The 19465-nt window shown below is 38.6% G+C and overlaps 1 protein-coding gene across 4 annotated transcripts in view; it reads left to right on the forward strand.

The window, feature by feature from the left end:
* Positions 1-19465, forward strand: part of atp2b3b (ATPase plasma membrane Ca2+ transporting 3b) — a 51618-nt gene that overhangs the window by 15745 nt on the left and 16408 nt on the right. For all 4 annotated transcript variants that reach the window (XM_076095373.1, XM_076095376.1, XM_076095374.1 and 1 more), the window contains 13 exons: positions 74-238; positions 873-944; positions 1093-1235; positions 4009-4141; positions 5765-5874; positions 6064-6198; positions 8982-9088; positions 9270-9345; positions 11573-11731; positions 12483-12662; positions 16764-16851; positions 16944-17050; positions 18042-18233. In XM_076095373.1, coding sequence (XP_075951488.1) covers positions 74-238; positions 873-944; positions 1093-1235; positions 4009-4141; positions 5765-5874; positions 6064-6198; positions 8982-9088; positions 9270-9345; positions 11573-11731; positions 12483-12662; positions 16764-16851; positions 16944-17050; positions 18042-18233 — 1667 coding nt within the window. The remainder of the gene's footprint in view (positions 1-73; positions 239-872; positions 945-1092; positions 1236-4008; positions 4142-5764; positions 5875-6063; positions 6199-8981; positions 9089-9269; positions 9346-11572; positions 11732-12482; positions 12663-16763; positions 16852-16943; positions 17051-18041; positions 18234-19465) is intronic.

Below are 19465 nucleotides of genomic sequence, written 5' to 3' on the forward strand. Positions count from 1 at the left end.
AGGATGAGCTTACTTCATCTGCAGGTACGGTACTGAAGAGAGTGTATATGTTTTTTTTTTATATGTGTTTCAGCCAAGAAGCAGGACGGGGGTGTTGCCATGGAGATGCAACCCCTAAAAAGTGCAGAGGGAGGGGAGGTAGAGGACAGAGAGAAGAAGAAGACCAGCGTTCCGAAGAAAGAGAAGAGTGTGTTGCAGGGCAAGCTCACCAAACTAGCTGTTCAAATTGGCAAAGCAGGTAAAGAACCCTGTGTTCCACATCCTTTAAGCAGTCGTTAGAGAACTATCTACACTAAAAACATGTAGGGTCGATTCTGTCCCACAGAGCTACTGGGGCAATGACATATAGCAATGAGCTCTCTGAATATGAGAAATGAATTGTGGGAGTTGTGTGAAACTTTGCACATAAGGTGGGAAGATTGATACTTAGAATGATGTGCTGCTCAATAACAGACATGTAAAAGATGATATTCTCACGTGCTATAAACTGATGGAATGTGAAGCACTGAGTGGCTCTTCATTCACCAGGCATGCATCACTTCAGACCCAAAATCAAACGTAGATATTAGGGCTCTTAGTCTGTTAGTCAACCAAGATTTCTTTAATCAATTAGTCATTTTTCATCCCGAATAACTCATTTCCGAACACATCTGAGCACATCTTTGGTAAACACAAGATTTAAAGTGCTGCTCTTGTGTGACTCTTTGTAGAGAAACTCAGTTTTACAGATCTGTCGATTAAATCAAAAATCCATTAGTTGACATAATCGTATGAGAGTTAGTTGACTCCGAATGTCTTTGGTTGAGCTCAGCCCTAATAGATATTGAATAAAGTCTGAGTGACTGATTCCCTTCTTTGAATCTCCCCCACAGGTTTGGTGATGTCGGCCATCACCGTCATCATCCTAGTGCTGTTCTTCGTCATCAACACGTTTGTCGTTGAAGGTCTGTGTGTAAACAACGTGCCGAAAAGACACACGTACTATCCCAGAATGCACCTCTTTCACTTCCTGGCACATTTTAAAGTCTCGATACTTCCCACTCTGCTGAGTTGGACTCACTCTCAATATATAGTATGGTGTGTGTGTTGCAGGTCACACGTGGATGGCAGAGTGCACTCCGGTCTACGTCCAGTATTTTGTCAAGTTCTTCATCATCGGAGTCACTGTGCTGGTGGTGGCTGTCCCAGAAGGCTTACCTCTCGCTGTCACCATCTCTCTGGCTTACTCTGTCAAGGTAGACCCACCCATCCACTTTACTGAATGCTTAGCGAATGGAAATGCAGTTTTTAACGACTGTAACTGTGCATAGAGACCCCACCGGAGACAACCAGGTGAAGGAGTGCATGGTCCCCTCGCCTTTCAAAAGCCTACTTTTACTCTCCTCACTTTTACAGTCTCAGTATGATTTGCTCACTAAAATCTCTCTAAGCTCTGCCTCATGACTGTCACGCTGTCAAAATCCAGATGATGGAAGAGAGGAGATGAAACAAATTTTGATGCTGCTGTTCTGAGTTGTCTTCAATTATTGCCGTGCATTATTAGCAATAAGCTTTATGAGCAGCAGTGAGAGATATGGGCTTTTTTTGCTCCTAGCTTCCCCTCTACACACAGGGCTACATTCTCTATGATCGCTGAAGGTTGTTGGGGTTCAATGCAGCCCGAGAGGAAAAGCTGCAAACACTGCTCAGAGCTATAAAGGCCTCCTTCTCCCCCTCCTTTGCATGATTTTAAGGATTGCAAAAATATTAAAAGGATAGGTCAGTACATTTGTATATTATTTTAATGGCCATTTTTGTCTTTAATTGACAGAGGACAGTATAGAAATGGGGGAGAGAGAGAGAGAGGGTATGACATGCAACAAAGGTCCCAAAACTGGATTAGAACCCAGGACGTTGTAGTTACATAGGACTAAGGCTGTGCAATATGGACACAATCTTCTATCCAAATATAGGTTGTTTCATATCTTGATAACAATATATATCACGATGTAGAATGTTTTCTGGTAATTCAATAAGTAAGTAGTCAATATGAAATTACCACATGGTAAAGCGTATTTTTGTATACTCCTGTGTGAACCAAATGCTTGACAAATTCAAAGTAGGGAGTGCTTTCTCATTAACTAAGAACTTAGGTGCAAAATGAATATAACACTTTCAAGTGAAATCATAGAGGAACAAATAAATATATATTTCAGCTATAGACTGAGTATATTTACAGAGTAATCACATTGAGACATGAGTTTGATTTAACTATACTGGGGTATTCTCAAAAACAGAATTCTCATCACTATACTCTTTTGAGAAATTTAAGTCAGTATGTGCTTGTTATTATCAATTTAGTTGACATAATTGTATATCACGATATCTCGATATATGATTCCATTACAATATGATTCCATTGAATGCCTATATGGGACTGTGTAATGGCCACAATCTGGCGACATGAATGTATGATGATATGGGGGTTAGGGTTCAATACATTGTGTTACTGTAAGTAAGGCGAGATATTTGTTTTGTTAAACCTGACTGTAGGATCACTGTCAGAGTATAAAGAACACATGACCATATGCAAAACATCTGAGCAAAAAAAAAGATAATTTTCGTTTATGCAGTGGGATCTTCATTTGCATACATCACAGTCAATGTGTGTCCACCATCATAGCACTACTTTTGGCAATCTGAGCCGCTGTCTGCCACGAATCTTTGCTTGTAAACTATTAATTAAAGTCAATACATTGTTTTTGAGAATCAATACAGTTTCACAAAACATAATATCGTGATACTCAAGTGCATGGATATTTTCTCACACCCCTACGGATATATGGCATGTGCTATAACCACTCGGCTGCCAAGGCGCTCCATAAAGCCCATTTTTGGGAGGGGATTGATACCTCTCTCATGTCTGTCCATTAAATATGAAGCTGCAACCATAAACCTGTTAGCTTAGCGTAGCATAAAGACTGGAAACAGGCTTAAACAGCTTGTTTTGCTCAGTCCAAAGTTAACAAAATGCACGTACCAGTAGGGTTTAAAGCTCAGAATGTAACACTGTATGTCTTGTTTGTTTAATCTGTACAAAGACTTAAACTTGTAAAATTGGCAATTATTGTTTTTGATTGTTTTTTGGTTTTGAGGTGGATTATGTGCCAGACTATTCCTAGTTTCTGATAATTACAGTAATGTCACCTGCTGGAAATGAAAGCATGGATCAATTTCTCTAAGTCTTGACTGGACATGAGTCATCTGATTCTTGCTCTGTTTTTAAGATGGTGGCATTGATTTGCTATAATTTCATGTCGTGTCTGTTAAAGTTGAACCCTGAGTCCTAGATTGCCCCTGATTTCGGACTTGGTATTTGGTCGTCAGATGCATGAATGCTATTTCTCTTGTGATGTGTACATATTTGCCTGCATTTAGCTGAAAAAAAGTTCAGGGACATCCAATCATTTGTTCAGTGTCCTGCAAAGACAATCTATGGAACTGTAGAGGCTTGGTGACAGAAAAGGGTGCATTTGGGTTTTGTCTAAATAATTATGATAGTTGATGTTATTGTTTGTATGATGTGTAAATGTTAATAAGAAGAGGACCAATGATTGAGCCTTGAGGAGCTCCACACATCATGTTTCTAAACTAATATCATTCAGATCCACAATCAGAGTGTGTAGCTAATTTCAGCAAAGTTACTGTATAAAGTTGTGTATGAATCCACTTGAAAACGGTAATTCATCAATGTGTTATTATTATGTCATTGGCCTGCTGCACTATTTCAGCGTACATTAATTACCATTCTTTACACACACCAAGTTATATGCACTGCTCAAAAATATGTTGAATGATAATGCCCCTGAATTATCACAGTTAGAATTCACCGTGCCTCCCTCTCTCCTTCCACCCCTCAATCCATTTCTCTCTACCTCTGTATTTCTGCCCTCCCTCAATCCATCATCATTCCTTCCCACCACACCCTTCCATCCATCCCTCTGCTCTCCATCACTATCTCACTTGTAGAAAATGATGAAGGACAACAACCTTGTACGCCACCTGGATGCATGCGAGACCATGGGCAACGCCACGGCCATCTGCTCCGACAAGACCGGCACCCTCACCACCAACCGCATGACTGTGGTGCAGACTCACATAGGTGAGTGAAAAGCAAATATTCATAAATAATAATAAATTATTATAAATTAATTCATATCACCAAGCACGTCTTTATTGATGATCTGTTTTGCCTATGGTTCACTCGAATGAAAACACAAGGCAATGCTCAGATAGTATAAATGTTGAGAAATAGGATTACATTTTGAAAAACATCCTCCCTGCTTAGATGACTCAGAAGTCTTTGAATAGATCAGTGTTTCCCAACATGAGTGCTGTTGTGGCACCCTAGTGCGCCTTTAGGAATAGGGAAGAGGTGCTGCAAGATTTGTTAATTACATTCTTTTTTTACCGTATATTTTAAAGTTTCACCATACAAACAACATACATTCCTATAAGATGTTTAGCTCAGAGAAACCCTCAACGCTCTCTCATTCAATCAAACAAGTGATTTGACTTATTTTGACTTGGCTTTTTGAAAATGTATACTAGTTTTAGTCAAATTTAGATATTTGATTTTTATTAGTTTTAGTCCCTGTGGAAACTGTAAACCTGTAGGCATTTTAGTCTAGTTTTCATCAATGTAAAGTTTGTCTAATTTTGATCCTGGTTGCAGACGTTGTCACTGTCGCAGTGACACAACAGACTGAGTCTCAGTCAATTTAATCTCCAAACTGTGTGTCGTTCCTTGCAACTACCTGTTCTCTAGCCAATCATTCAGAAGCTGGTTTCACTCACTTACTCACTAAAATACCGTTCAAAGTCTGGGTTTAGCTTGAGAGGTTTGTCCCAGCTGAACTCTTAGTGGATTGTACATGAATTTAGAACATAAACCAATCTGTAGTATATTATAGAAATAATATAGCATTGCTTCCTTTGTTATTTGTAAATAAAATCCTTATAAAAATATATGCGTTGGTGGGGATGGGCATGAGGATGCCATGAAAAATATCCCTTTGAAGTGTGCTGTGCTTTAGTCCAAATGTGATATTTTACCTGACAGACCTGAGCAGTGGGGGAATTGTCATCATGTGTACTTGATTGGTTTTGTTCATACTTGATTGGAAAACAGTTCTTTAGCTCAAATACAGACTATTGCCTGTAGAATTCCTCAAGAAACCTTTCTTGGCCCAGTTGTATTATTTTATGTCCATATTCAGTAATGTGACAATATTAATTACAAATTTAGAAACCCTTCAATTTGTATCCATCAAGCCTAAGCTGAGACGGCCCAGATGACATCACCAATTTATCACAATTCATTTTTTAGACTTGTCAAAGCTCCTCCTAAGTCACAGAGGACGTTATGCAACTGTTTACACAGTAGTACTCCCCAAGATTCATGACAAGTAAAAAGTAAATTAAAGTGGAGTGCCCCTTTGATATGCTGTCACTAATGCTGTCATCTAACTGCATAACTATGTTCTTCGTGTATCCCCAGTACCTTTTCCTTGGCCAGTAGGCCGTAATATTGCATCCCTAACTCACCATTAAAACCAATAAAAACTCAATTTCATTTTGATAGCAGAAAAGCAGTTTATCTATTGCGAGATATTTCCATTTTCAGGTCACAACTGGGTGAATAAATGTGCAAATCCAATGAGCGTAGGCTGAGTGTACAGAGATTATAATTGATGTGTATTAATGTTAGATTGTTGTTGCCCAGGTGATGTGCACCACCGTGTGGTCCCGGACCCTGGACAGATAAACCCCCGGACACTGGATCTATTAGTCAATGCTATCGCTATCAACAGCGCCTACACCTCCAAGATCTTAGTGAGTCATGCACAGACAGAGATACCACTCTTCTGGCTTTATCTCTTCAGTAGTCCTGCCTTTTTTTAATGTCATCCTCTTTCGTTTCCTCTTGCCTCATCCATCTCTTGTCTCCTTCTCTGTCTCCCTTCCCGACCGTCTCACGGCTAATCTAACACTCAAACTGGATTCAACCTGTCTCTGTATCAGCCGCCTGATGTGGAGGGGGGTCTGGCTAAGCAGGTGGGCAACAAGACAGAGTGTGGCCTGCTGGGATTTGTATTAGACCTGCAGCGGGACTACGCCCCTGTCAGAGAGCAGATCCCTGAGGAGAGACTGTACAAGGTAGGGAACCATGCACCGCATCCACCATCACTAGTTACAGTTAAGATTAATATATATTGATATTTGATATACATCCTGCATACATATTTCCCAAAAATTTGATGAATAGATAAACAAAATGCAATAGAAGAATTGTACATCAAGCCTCTACATATTTTGCAATGTGCCAATATTACACATTTGATATTACAGTTTGAAGCTCAAGTGGTAGCTTGACCAATCCTAAGAACTGGTGGGTAGAGTAGACAAAAATGTACTCAAGTAAAAGTACTGTTACTTTGCAAGAAAGCACTTAAGTAAAAGAAAAAGTAGTCATCAGAAAAACTACTTGAGTAAGAGTACAACAGTATTTACTTAATTAAAAAAAGATGCGCCTACACCGTACTGTCTTTCCTCCCCCGAGTCTTTTGTTTGATGTGGAAATGTATATAAAGTTAAAGAATTCAACATTCACTGTATTTAAATGTATTACTGATGAAATTACATGTCATCATTTATTGATTAGATAACCTGCCACTTATACACCAGACAATATTCTGTATCTCTCAAGTGAGATCACTAAATATGACATTAGTATTATACTTTATAATTAACCAATAAGTAAAAGAAAATTACATTCTTTGCTTGTGGTCTCCTGTATTATATTATAATTCGGCAAATAAATCAGTAAATCATGTGCATAATAGACGGTGTCTGTGATGTCAGAAAGTAAATATAAAGAGTGTCAACATTTTGCACTGTCCTAAAACTTTGGTCCTTCTAGTGTAGATGTCCTAAGTCCCATCCCCGGTCCGGTCTAGAGACAATAAGATGAGAGAAATGGACAAATCAGTCTCTTGTCTTTGTGAAAATGTCTCATATCCAGTGGCAGGCCGTGCATTTCATACCGGGGCCTTCACTGCTGTCCTGCAGCTGAAATACCACCTTATAACCACATTACGGCACCACCACTATTATTCATTTTTAAGGCTGTAACTATGTACATCTTCGTATTAAACCGTTCAGTACGAGTCGTTTAAATAATGCTAGAGCATTTAGAAAATGCAAAAGCCTAAATTCAGGAAAATATAATGTTCTCAGCTGATCTGGCTGTGGGATCCACCATCACTCCTTAATGACAAGCCTCGACCCAAAGAGATTATCATAAGATTTTACTTTCACAACTTGAATGTTGAGCTTACTGCTCTGCAATGTCTTTCCTCGTCTCAGGTTCCTCTGTCATGGTGCATCTCACTCGGTCAGAATGCCCATATTTGATTGGCTGAGCTGCATCACGTGATGTGATTCACTACCCATCAGCCTCTGCTGGCTGTTAAATTTCGTTTCACGATAGTCACGTGCTCGCCCAATGACCAATGACTCTGCACCTCGCGGCAAAGCTACACATGAACACTGAGCGGCATGTAATGCTGACGTCATTATAGGCCGGCGCACAGGCTCTGATAGTCAAAGAATACGCCCAACATGTCAAACTAAAGATCTGATTGGTTGAACACTATGACAATCAACAATATCGTCCCCATTCACTTTAATCTGCACTGGATGCACCTGAGACTCTGCAGGCCTGGGCCTCTGTTCTTACCTAGAGACACAGAGGTGAAATCTGATTGGATAAAAGCTCTACTTAAAACAAGCTGCACTGGAAGCAGAGCAACTGAGGAAGACAGGAGCTGTGCAATGAGAAAATAAGATAATGGGAAAAATATTTTTAGAAATTACAATACATGTAGTGTATTTAAGAAAAATTATAAAATTATAAAATAGATATAGCTTTGTGATTCTGTTTAGGCCAGCAGAGAAGGCCTTGCTGGCCCTGACGGCCCACCACTGCTCATATCAGATGACTTATTCAGGCTAATCATGAGATAATGACCTATTAAATACAGGTGTGTTAAAGTCTTCACTTTGACCTGAGGAAGACTATCTGTGGTTGAAACACATCTGTTCTGTTTTGTCCAAGTGAAATAAAAGCACTTCGTCTTTTTCTTTTTTTCTGTGTGCATGATTTGGTGTCTACTTTTCTGTCTCTCTTCATCAGACGACACAAAGCATGACTAGTTAAATCCACACTGTTCCAATATTTACATGACAACAGAAATCAGGGGTAGTGGCAGTTTTGAAGCATGATATACTGTGTGTATATGTTATTAAACCTAGCAGCATTAACACAACAGACACACTCGCTGTCAGCACGGTCCCCTGATGTACTGACCAGGGTTCACAACCGCAGCTGACCACCTGCCTCTTAACCAAATCATGAAATGCATAAAATAATAAAGAAATAAAAGTAGCGAGATTAATGTATTCAAATGTAAAATGTAAAAATCTATTCAAGTAAGGGTAGAAATTATGCTGCATTAAAACTACTCTGAAAAGTACAATTTACTCCAAAAAGTTACGTGAGTACATGTAATGGAGTAAATGTAACTCGTTACTAACAACCTCTGGTACTAGTTACTCTTGCTAGGTCAGACAAGTTGGCAAAAAGAAACAGAAGAAAGAAAGATCTGGGCACCATGAATATCTGCACCAAAGAGTGTTTTTTTGTATCAAAAAAGTTCCTGCTTAACCCACATAGGCTCTTACAGGGGTTTATAATGCAACAGCAATGGCATTGATTAGACAAACAAGTTTGAGCTGCCTGGTGCTTGCAGATCACAGTGGATCAAGCGGGTACATCATCCAACACTCAGAACTGGGTTTCTAGTCAGGGCCATGTCCGTCTGCCTCTACTTTGACCATTCTGAATGAGATGTCTCTCTCTCTCTCTCTCTCTCTCTCAGGTGTATACATTCAACTCAGTGCGTAAATCCATGTGTACGGTGATCAAGCTGCCTGACGGTTCCTTCCGCCTCTACAGCAAAGGAGCCTCTGAGATCCTGCTGAAGAAGTGAGTGTTAGAAGAGGGTGGGGGAGGTGGTCTGGGGCAAAACATGACATCTCATGAATAAGTAGAGGCAAAAATAGTTCACAGGGGACTGGGTTAAAAATGTTAAATGTAAGAGACAATAGATGTTCTATTAATGAGTAATCTCGTCTCTCACTATTTTCTGTCCTTCATCTTTCTCTAGGTGTTCTTTCATCCTAGATGCCAACGGAGAAGCACGCTCATTCCGTCCACGTGACAGAGATGAGATGGTCAAACAGGTGAGACCAAATACTGAAAGCTCCGATGTGCAGAACAATGTCCTCAAAGGGCAGTACTGAATGTCATTCCTATGCCTCCACGCTGGAGTCATTATGCTTTCCTGTTGTCCAGACCTCCGTCTCTCCGGTCCATTCTCGTGAACGCGATATCTCAGTAAAACGTGGAGGGACTTTCCTCAAATCTGGTACAAATGTCCATCTCGGCTCAAGGGTGAAGTGATTTGATTTTGGAAGTCAAATGTCAAGGTCACTGTCCACAAACATGGATTGAAGTTGAAACTTTTGCTCGATAAAAATGTGAATGTTATTTTTTCAATACATTTTGACTTTTGCCTAATCTCATCGGACTACTTGTGTTAATGTAAATGTATTCTGCTACATGTGAGTTCGTTGTTCGATAGCCGAAGCTGCATTAACGCGGTTAACGCTTAGTCTGTGTTATTGTCTCATTGAATAAACACGTTACACCAAAACATCAGCTTGTTCCATTAACCACCTTAAAAATAGAAAATTGAGGAAAGGAAGTCAAGAGTCGGAAACGGAGACAGCTCGCCTTCAAAGTAAAAGTTGCGCGTTTTCAAACGTGTTTGCTCCAGCAATCAATTTAAGGAGAGCTAAATTAAAGAAATAAACAAATATTCGAAATAATGATGAGTGATGAGTCTGACTGTAAAATAATGGTTCCCTGAGGCCGAAACGTTGTCATGACAATAACGCCAATATTCAATGTAAAATCCTTCAATATTTTTACTGTTTGCACTTTTAACTATTCTACATAAAATAAAATAAATTAATAAATAAAAATCCTTTTGCTGGATTATCCTCTGGGCTGTATAAAACAAAAATGAGTCCAGAGTTTGGATAGAGTGCTTTTACCTCATCACTTATCATTGCATTCAAATTATCACTGAGTTTACTTTATTTAATTGAGCATTTTTAATAGCATTTTCAAAACGATGCACATGTGTGATCTCCTCACAACACGGGTCTGTATTACAATGCTTATAAACAATAGTAATAACATATAAAACAAATTTTATATTACTATATTCACTGATCAAATTGCTTTACTTTTAAGAAATGACAGATGTTTTGGCATCATGGTAATATGGATTTCAGGCCAGCCAATCAGCTCCTTCCCATCTTCAAACTTTATTTCAGACTAATTTGTCATCTCTTATTTAGTACTAATCATTATTATTGTCGCTTCCTTGTTAAATGGAATGCTATTGATTCAGTGTAGGCTACACAGAGACACTGCACACATGAAAAGCAAATTTAAGTTGTGCAGTAACTTTATGAGAGAAAAATCGATCTACTGTTTCTATGACCTGACAAACTCTCCTTTTCATATTTGAACCTGTGGTGGAGGAAGTATTTAGATCCTTTAAGAAAAAAGTACTCATACCACACTGTGAAAAAAAACTCTGTTACAAGTAAAAGTCCTGCATTGGATATGCTACTTTATGATAATAAGTGATCTTGTAAGTTGATATGGTAAATGTGTTTATTTACACATCCAGCAGTTACAGAGCAACATTATCAGTTTGTGAACTGGTATTTGTGTCCACCTGATGAATGTAGGTCCAATATTCAATCTCTTCTAACTCTGTTTTTGGTCTCAAACAACTCCTGGGGGAGATATCTTTAGCTGCTAAATGCTCCACTATGTTCAGCAGACTGACTTGTATACATTCCAAATCTGTTATGTATAAAACTGCTTTTGCCAGATCAGTCTCGTTGTAACTGAAATATTTAGCAGCAAAACACATGTATTTGTTCCACGTACAGTAGATTAGTCCATGCAGGGAGCGCAAGCATTGTGTCATTGACAGGCTGACCGACCTACATTTGGCTCACGATGAACACAGCCTGTGCATTGAGTAAAAACAGCTCTCCTCCATACACAACTTTATTCCAGCTCAGCTGTTCAGTTTGCATTGCACCAGATTTGTGTCGCCACATCATATTAGGGACTTACAGACAGCAGCGACGGTTGCTGTCCGCAGTAGGCTGGAGGTCTTTTACCTACAGCTGTGTCAGAGAGCATCCCCACAAAGGCACTCAAAAAGTCATCTGACAACAAACTGTATGCAAGCATTTTGATCCATTTTTTCTGCATCAGATATTGGAATGTAAATAACATGTCTGTAATCAGTAAATTAAGCTGTGGTTAGATTTTGTGGAGCCCTTCCTGACCATACTTGTACTAATGACTTTTAACTAGGTGATTGAGTCAATGGCATGTGAGGGGTTGAGGACCATCTGCATTGCATACCGGGACCTGCCATCTAACCCGGAGCCAGATTGGGAAAACGAAGCAGAAATAGTGACGGAGTTGACCTGCCTCACTGTGGTTGGGATAGAGGACCCTGTGCGGCCTGAGGTAGGGTCCTGTTTAGTTTTAGTTTCAGCTGCTACTATGGCTATCCATAATATGTGATTATAAGTTGTATTTCTAAAAGTAACTATTTCCGCCAGGCCTTTAGGAAGATCATGCGTTCTGTCATGTGTGTGTGTGTGTGTATCTGTCCGTCTGTCCACAGCTCATCTCACATTCTGCTGGACCCATCAGCCTCATATGTTTTGTGCTCATTTATGACTGCATGCTCAAGGACCTCTTGTGGTTGAGGTGATTTACAGTTTCTAAAAAAACAATTTTCTTGACTATTTATACCATCATTGACTGCTGAGTAATTACTCCTCTTAACCGTCCGGTAGGTGCTGCAAGTGATCGACAACTGCCTCAGTAGCAAAAAACATTTCCAGCAATCGGTTAGGCTAAAACAAGCCTGACCTAGTCTATTGCAGGCTTTGTTTTAGGCCTTTGTTGTGCCTCAAAAACTGACATCCATAGAAAAGTTTGGTCTCATTTTGAAGCAGATTTATTACATACCTGATATGTTATGATCCACTAACATCAGACGTAATACAGGATGATTAAATCCCTGTTTTTTTTTTTCTTCGCCATCAGCGCGACCATAAGGGAGTTATGAGGGAAAATTGAGTGAGATTCAACTCTTCTTTGTTTGGGAGGGGAGAGAGAGACATGCCTGGCTGAGATGTGCACGTTAATGAGTGAACTTTTCCTGTTGGCATTGTGTTTTTGTGTGAACAAATTTCCCTGTCCCCCTAAGGTGCCTGAGGCCATCCGTAAGTGTCAGCGTGCAGGCATCACGGTGCGGATGGTGACTGGTGATAACATTAACACAGCGAGGGCCATTGCTGCTAAATGTGGCATCATTCACCCTGGGGATGACTTTATCTGTATAGATGGCAAGGAATTCAACCGACGAATCAGGAACGAGAAAGGAGAGGTAAGTTGGGGTCTCAAGTGGGCATTTTTGCTTGTAAAATGACTGAAACCATTCATCAATTATCAATAAAGGTTGTGAAGGATTTTGTTGTTGATCAACTGTTGGATTGGTCGACTAATCATCTCAGTTATATATTCCTAGTTCAGATGTGCGCATCAAACCTCAAACATCAACATACTTTATCTCTTTTTTTATTGTTACAACTGATGCATTAATGAGTAAGTAGCATTTTACTGTTGTAGCTGCTCGAGGTGGTGCTGGTTACAACAATACGCTACAATACACTTAACACAGTTACACTCTAAACAATTTCACCGTAAAAATAGTAGGATAACTGGGTTTTACTGTGATTTTACGGTATATGCCAGAATGTTACTGTTTATTTACAAAGGGTAACACAACCCAATACTTTTGCATTTAATTCCCAACAAATAAAATAATCACAATAGACATTCAATACATAATTGTTGCAGTTTAATACATGTTCTCAGGACAAACAATAAAGGGACATTTGTATTACATCACAAAACTCACAACGTACTGCATGTTTAGAAGAAAACTAATAAACTAATAAAATCATTAATGACCAGCTTAACTGAACTCATTAGCATCAACAGTGTAACATTGAATAAAAATAGCATTAAGAGTGAAAGACTGAATTAAAATAGTATCAAGAACAGTGTAATAGAACTGCATCACAGTCTAGCTTGTTAACAAGTCTTATACACATTTATAGTTCATTTGAACAGCATGAACTCTCACATGAATGAAAACAATAAGGAGCAAGAACCTTGAAAGAGGACTTGACTGCAGCGTCTGGCTGGTTCCTCAATCTCTGATGACGAGTGACTGTAAAACAAAATAAAAACTTTAGAAACACAATGTTCTGAACTTCTGGAAAGTTCTTTGACATCACAGGATTTAACACACTTAAAATAAGCTTTGGGTGTGCAACTGTGGGTTTGCATGTACCTCACACATGTTAACATATCAGTGCAAGTCTTTGCAAAAAGCTAATACAGCAATACCATACAGTTTAAATCAACAGACTGTGATGAGCTGATTTCGTTAGGTGAAGAAATGAAGCTCAGACAATGGACCACAATGGACTAACGTTCAACACTAAACTGAGTTTGATCTGGTTTTAATGTTGCTCCTAGCGTTACTGTTAGCGTTACCTCAACTGTTCATCTTCTTGAACACACGTCGGGCAGAAATCCCCGACGTGTGTTCAAGACGTCCGCTCTCCATTTTGATAATCGTCCTGTTTGCGGTCCTACAGTCGGTTCAATAAGAGCACAAGTAAACACAAGTTAGGTTGCTAACGTTACATCTTAACACTGTAATGGATGATTAACTTTATTTATGTTAACTTAACTTGCTATGCTGTTAGCTAGCTAACCTTTCTAAGGCTAATTTAGCTCGAGCTAGCTGACGTTACAGAGCTAGCAACCAAGATTAGCAACCTGATGTAATGAAACAGACAAAGTGAAACATTATCTGAGATGTTAACAATTCAATATTCATGAAGACAAAACAATACTGGAGACTTTGAATTTCGGATGATTTCGGCTCCTCAGTTGATCTCCACCTGGCTGTGCTCAGAAGGATGAACTGAAGCTGTTGTGTCCAAAGTCACGTTCAGGAGCAGTCGTTCACGTCTTGTCACTCAAAAATGACTTGTAGGCAATGAACAGTAGAGTACTAAAAATAGTCTACCTTCATTACAGACACATTAACCTACAATAGACAGTACGATGTAGATGGATTGTGATTCACTGAACTTGTATAGAGAAGCGTATTTCCACCACTTCACAGAAAATACTGTATCATGCTGTTACAGTAGCCTGCTGTTATTGTTAATTTACGGCATTAACTGTTAATTTATGGCATGAACTGTTAATTTACATGCGAGGGATAAACATTTAACTGTATGCTACAGTTATAATGAAATACTATAAGATACCGTTGAAAATCCGCCGTAAATTTACAGCAATTCGTTACAGTGTATTTATTGGTTCCCAACCTTGGGGTCTGGACCCTCCAAAGTGTCACATGATTAATGTGATGTGATGATGTGAGATGATACACAAATTTGTATTTTCCTTTTTGGAACTTTTTTATAATCTTTTCTTTTGTTGTTTTAAAAAAAAAAATGTATAAGAAATGATAAACCCAAGAGGTTAGAAACTATTTGTTTAATTTGAAACAACTTGTATTTTATAGGATTATCATATTTTCTTAATGTAAAAAGTAGAATTATTGTCAATGAGTAGAGGAATAAAGTGGCACAAAAATACCCCAAGATTGTATTTAGGTACAGTACTCGAGTAAATCTACTTACTAATCTAGTTACTTTTGTATCTAGTATTCAGATCCTTTACTTAAGTAAAAGTACTTATACCACACTGTGAAAATACTCAACTACAAATAAATGTTCTGCATTCAAAACCTTACTTAAGTAAAAGTAAGTTGAGTATTAACAGTAAAATTCACTTCAAGTAAAAGTATTGATTGTACAGTAAAATGTTCCTTGTCTGTGTTTTATATTATTTATGATATTTCTGCTGCAATAATGTGTATGTTGCCTTTTACTGCTGTAGATATATTGAATTCCTTTGATCTACATCAATGCATCATATTCTATAAGATCATCATGTGTTTGTAGCGTCGCTGTCCTGTGAGAACCACGTATCTCCAAAAAGAATAGTCTGTTTTCATCTCTGTGACGTATTTTCCAGCTGATCCAAGAGGCTTTTTAAAGAGTTTATTTAGCTGAAGAAGTAGGAGGATTTTCTCAAGACATAAAGGAACACTTCATCCTTCAGTTTATTACAAACATTCAACATCAATATATCTGGAGATACGTGGTTTTACAATATTTACCTCTGTGATGTAGTGGAGTAAAAAGTACAATGTTTACCTCTGTGATGTAGTGGAGTAAAAAGTACAATACTTACCTCTGAGATGTAGTGGAGTAAAAAGTACAGTACTTACCTCTGAGATGTAGTGGGGTAAAAAGTACAATGTTTACCTCTGTGATGTAGTGGAGTAAAAAGTACAATGTTTACCTCTGAGATGTAGTGGAGTAAAAAGTACTATACTGACCTCTGAGATGTAGTACAGTAAAAAGTACTATACTTACCTCTGAGGTGTAGTACAGTAAAAAGTACTATACTTACCTCTGGGATGTAGTGGAGTAAAAAGTACAGTACTTACCTCTGAGATGTAGTACAGTGAAAGAGTACAGAGATAAAGTTGCATAAATGGAATTATTCAAACAAAGTACCTCAAATTAGTACTTCAGTACCACATCCCACCACTGTTATACTGTAAGCTGTTTTGATAACTAACAAATACATTTATTGTGCAAAGATAACAAACTAAAGCCGTATTCATGGTCAAATCCTCACAAATATGTCTGATGTGTGGAGGTTCCCGTCACATATCACCACTGATATTCCTGCATCCACTGTGGTTAGTGCACACTGTTGAAGCCAACAGAGTACAAGCTCTGTTTCATCAAAACCATTTCACTTTATCATTTGCACTGAACAGAATGCTTACTGCTGACTAGTGACGTGGCTGTGCTTTTCTATTTACACTGATGTGTTTAAATTACCATTATGTAAGAGTGTAGTGTGGTTGTATTGATTTCAAGAGAGCACAACAGCTGGTCTCATCAACAAGGCCCAGGACCCCCCCCCCCCCCCCCCCCCCCCCACACACACACACACACACACATTCACACATCTTTTGGACTATTTTCTCTGTACTTTGCAAATATTTTTAATACTTAATACTGTGAACTTTGTAGTTTTTCTACTCTCTATTTATGTTTCTTGACTTTTTGCAGTTCTTGCTTTTATTTGTTATTGTTATGCACCAAAACACCGGGGCAAATTCCTTGTATGTGAAAACCTACTTGGCAATGAATAAGAGCCAATTTCACAGTGCTTCTTTGATGCTTTATCCTCCATCCAAGACTCTGGATCAATAGTGACATATAGTGAGAGAAGAGGATAGCTAATAGGTTCTCTGTGATGTTATTCATCATCATAACCCCCTCCCCAACCCCCCTTCTCTCTATCTGACTGACAGATTGAACAGGAACGTATTGACAAAATCTGGCCCAAACTTCGCGTGTTGGCGCGTTCCTCACCAACCGACAAACACACCCTGGTCAAAGGTGAGTCTCAAGTTTATGAACCCAAACATACACACACACACGTATTCATCCACCCAGATGAGAGCCTATCTTTCCCTTCTGTTTGTGTCTAGGAATCATCGACAGCACCGCCCTAGAACAAAGACAGGTCGTCGCAGTAACAGGAGATGGAACCAATGACGGACCAGCTTTGAAGAAGGCTGATGTGGGCTTTGCCATGGTAACCTGATATATTATTCACCATTAATGTTTATTTGGTGTTAAAACCCTTCTGTAGCTACAATAATCTAATCTCATAGAAGTATATGAATTCAATTTGGGAAACAAATGCCCACTATATATATTAATAAATATATTAAAGCTATAATTTGGATGTTTTGAAGTGTGGCTGTATGAGAAACAGACAGGAGTACCAGCATCAGTTCAAATGTACGTTATATTTAGAATGTTTTCACAGCTTTACCTTGCTGTCAAACGGGGCACTGAAGCAGTCTGAAGCAGTTAATGCTCTCTTCAAAGCCACAAACTCCCTTGACAAAAACATCATGTCATTTTACCTTGCAGCACAAGGTCACATGGTCTACCGCTGCCTCCATCGGTTTGTTTGTTCGTGTACTTCGTGTGGTTAGTTTGGATTCACCAAAGTCTCACAATAAACTAAACAGACGATAAACCAATCGAGGCAGCAGTAGACCAGAAGCTCCTACTTTCTGTGAGCTCAAATGACTGTTTTTGTCAAAGTGACTTTGAAGAGAGCACAGATAACAGCTTCAGTCCTCGTCAGAAAGGACTGTCTGACAGAAAGGTAAAGAGGTGAAAATATAATAAATATAGCTACACTTAAACTGCTATTATGTGTCTAAAATACATCACAGCAGTACATTACTTTACTCCTGTGCTGGTTCTCCTGTCTGTACAATAGATGAAGAAGAACTTCTGGACTATCCCTTTAATGACATAAGATAACTAATACGTTCAAGAAAATATGAGGAATTTTAGAAATTTTCTCTACTTATAAATAATACATGCTTAACATTTTGAATAATGTGCATTTGGTCACAGCTCTTACTCACGCCAAGCGCTAGCACTTGGAGATGGGACAACACGATATTGAGGCAGTAGCACTCCGAAATAATTTGGATGCTTGAACGCTGGCATAAAATACGTAATGCGTCTCAGTCTCCTCCTCACTCTGTCTCAATCTGTGTCAGGGTATTGCTGGAACAGACGTGGCTAAAGAAGCGTCGGACATCATCCTGACTGATGACAACTTCAGCAGCATTGTCAAGGCGGTGATGTGGGGACGAAATGTCTACGATAGCATCTCCAAGTTCCTGCAGTTCCAGCTCACGGTCAACGTAGTGGCTGTCATAGTGGCCTTCACCGGCGCCTGCATCACTCAGGTAGACAGATTTATACATGCACGTAGACGTCACTTCAGTAAACATCACTCATGTTATATCTGCTTAGACAAGGCAAATGCTAAAATGCTTTTTATGCATTTCTTACACCATCCTTATATAAGCAGAGACGTCCTGACACACATGGAAACATTTACACGTTTGTTATGAAAGAAATATCAACTTGCATATGTATGCTTTTATGCATTTAATGTTATTTGAAATATATTTATATGGAAAGTTAAATACATAAAGAGTAAGATTTCCCCATTTTCTCAGTCGTTTTTCACCTCTAAAGTAATCACCTCCCCATCCAGAAAATTATCAGACAAAAGAAAAACATATTGACACATATTGATATTTAACTTACAATTACTGGATCCCTGTCTTGGTATAAACACTATGGTCCCAAATATGAAGCATGACAAACATGAAGAAAAAAAAGGGACCAGACCATCAACAATATCAAGTTTAGCCATGATCTTTGAGAAACTATAGCTACCTAATACACCCGCGATACTTTCTGACATTTGGAGCAGATGTTAATCAAGCAATCAAGACAATAGTCATCAGATCCCATGATAATGAAAACAATCACTGCAGACCTACTTATCACCATAACAGCTCTGCTGCTAACTATATACATGTCTGTACATTTTCAGTATTAATATTATTATCATCATTCATTTTACAGATTAGGGCTGTACCGAATAGCTCAAAACTTCAAAGTCTTATTCATAAAGTTGACCTTTGAATCCAAAATAACATTCTAATGCTGCGCAAGTTATTTTTTTTTTGCATGTGTATTCATTGTGTTTAGAGCTGGTACTGCTGCGCAGTTGCAGATAAAGATTGGTCTACACTAATATTATAGGTTGTCCAAAAGTCACAATGTATTTAAAAAAGATGGATGTGTTGATTGTGTTTTTGTTTAACAAAATATTCTGCTTCAATCCATATTTGTTGGCCTTTCAAAAACAACATTTCACTATCCGGCTTACTTCACACAAAGAGAGGTCTGCCCCTGTATTAACAGAGCGGTCTAGCAGCAATCTAACAGCACTATAAATTACATTTATATTACCCCTTAATGGGTGATGACATCATAAAATATGACGCTAGATATTCAAAGCTTCATTCGAAGAAACTGCAATAGAAGCTTTGAATGTAAAAGAAATGACCAGTCCTAATAATTATACAAAATTGCTTGGTTAATCCCAGCTTTTAGGGTTTGC

The sequence above is a fragment of the Anarhichas minor genome, unplaced genomic scaffold (genome assembly GCF_050575085.1).
Source record: "Anarhichas minor isolate MPS153535 unplaced genomic scaffold, ASM5057508v1 ptg000020l, whole genome shotgun sequence".
NCBI lineage: Eukaryota > Metazoa > Chordata > Actinopteri > Perciformes > Anarhichadidae > Anarhichas > Anarhichas minor.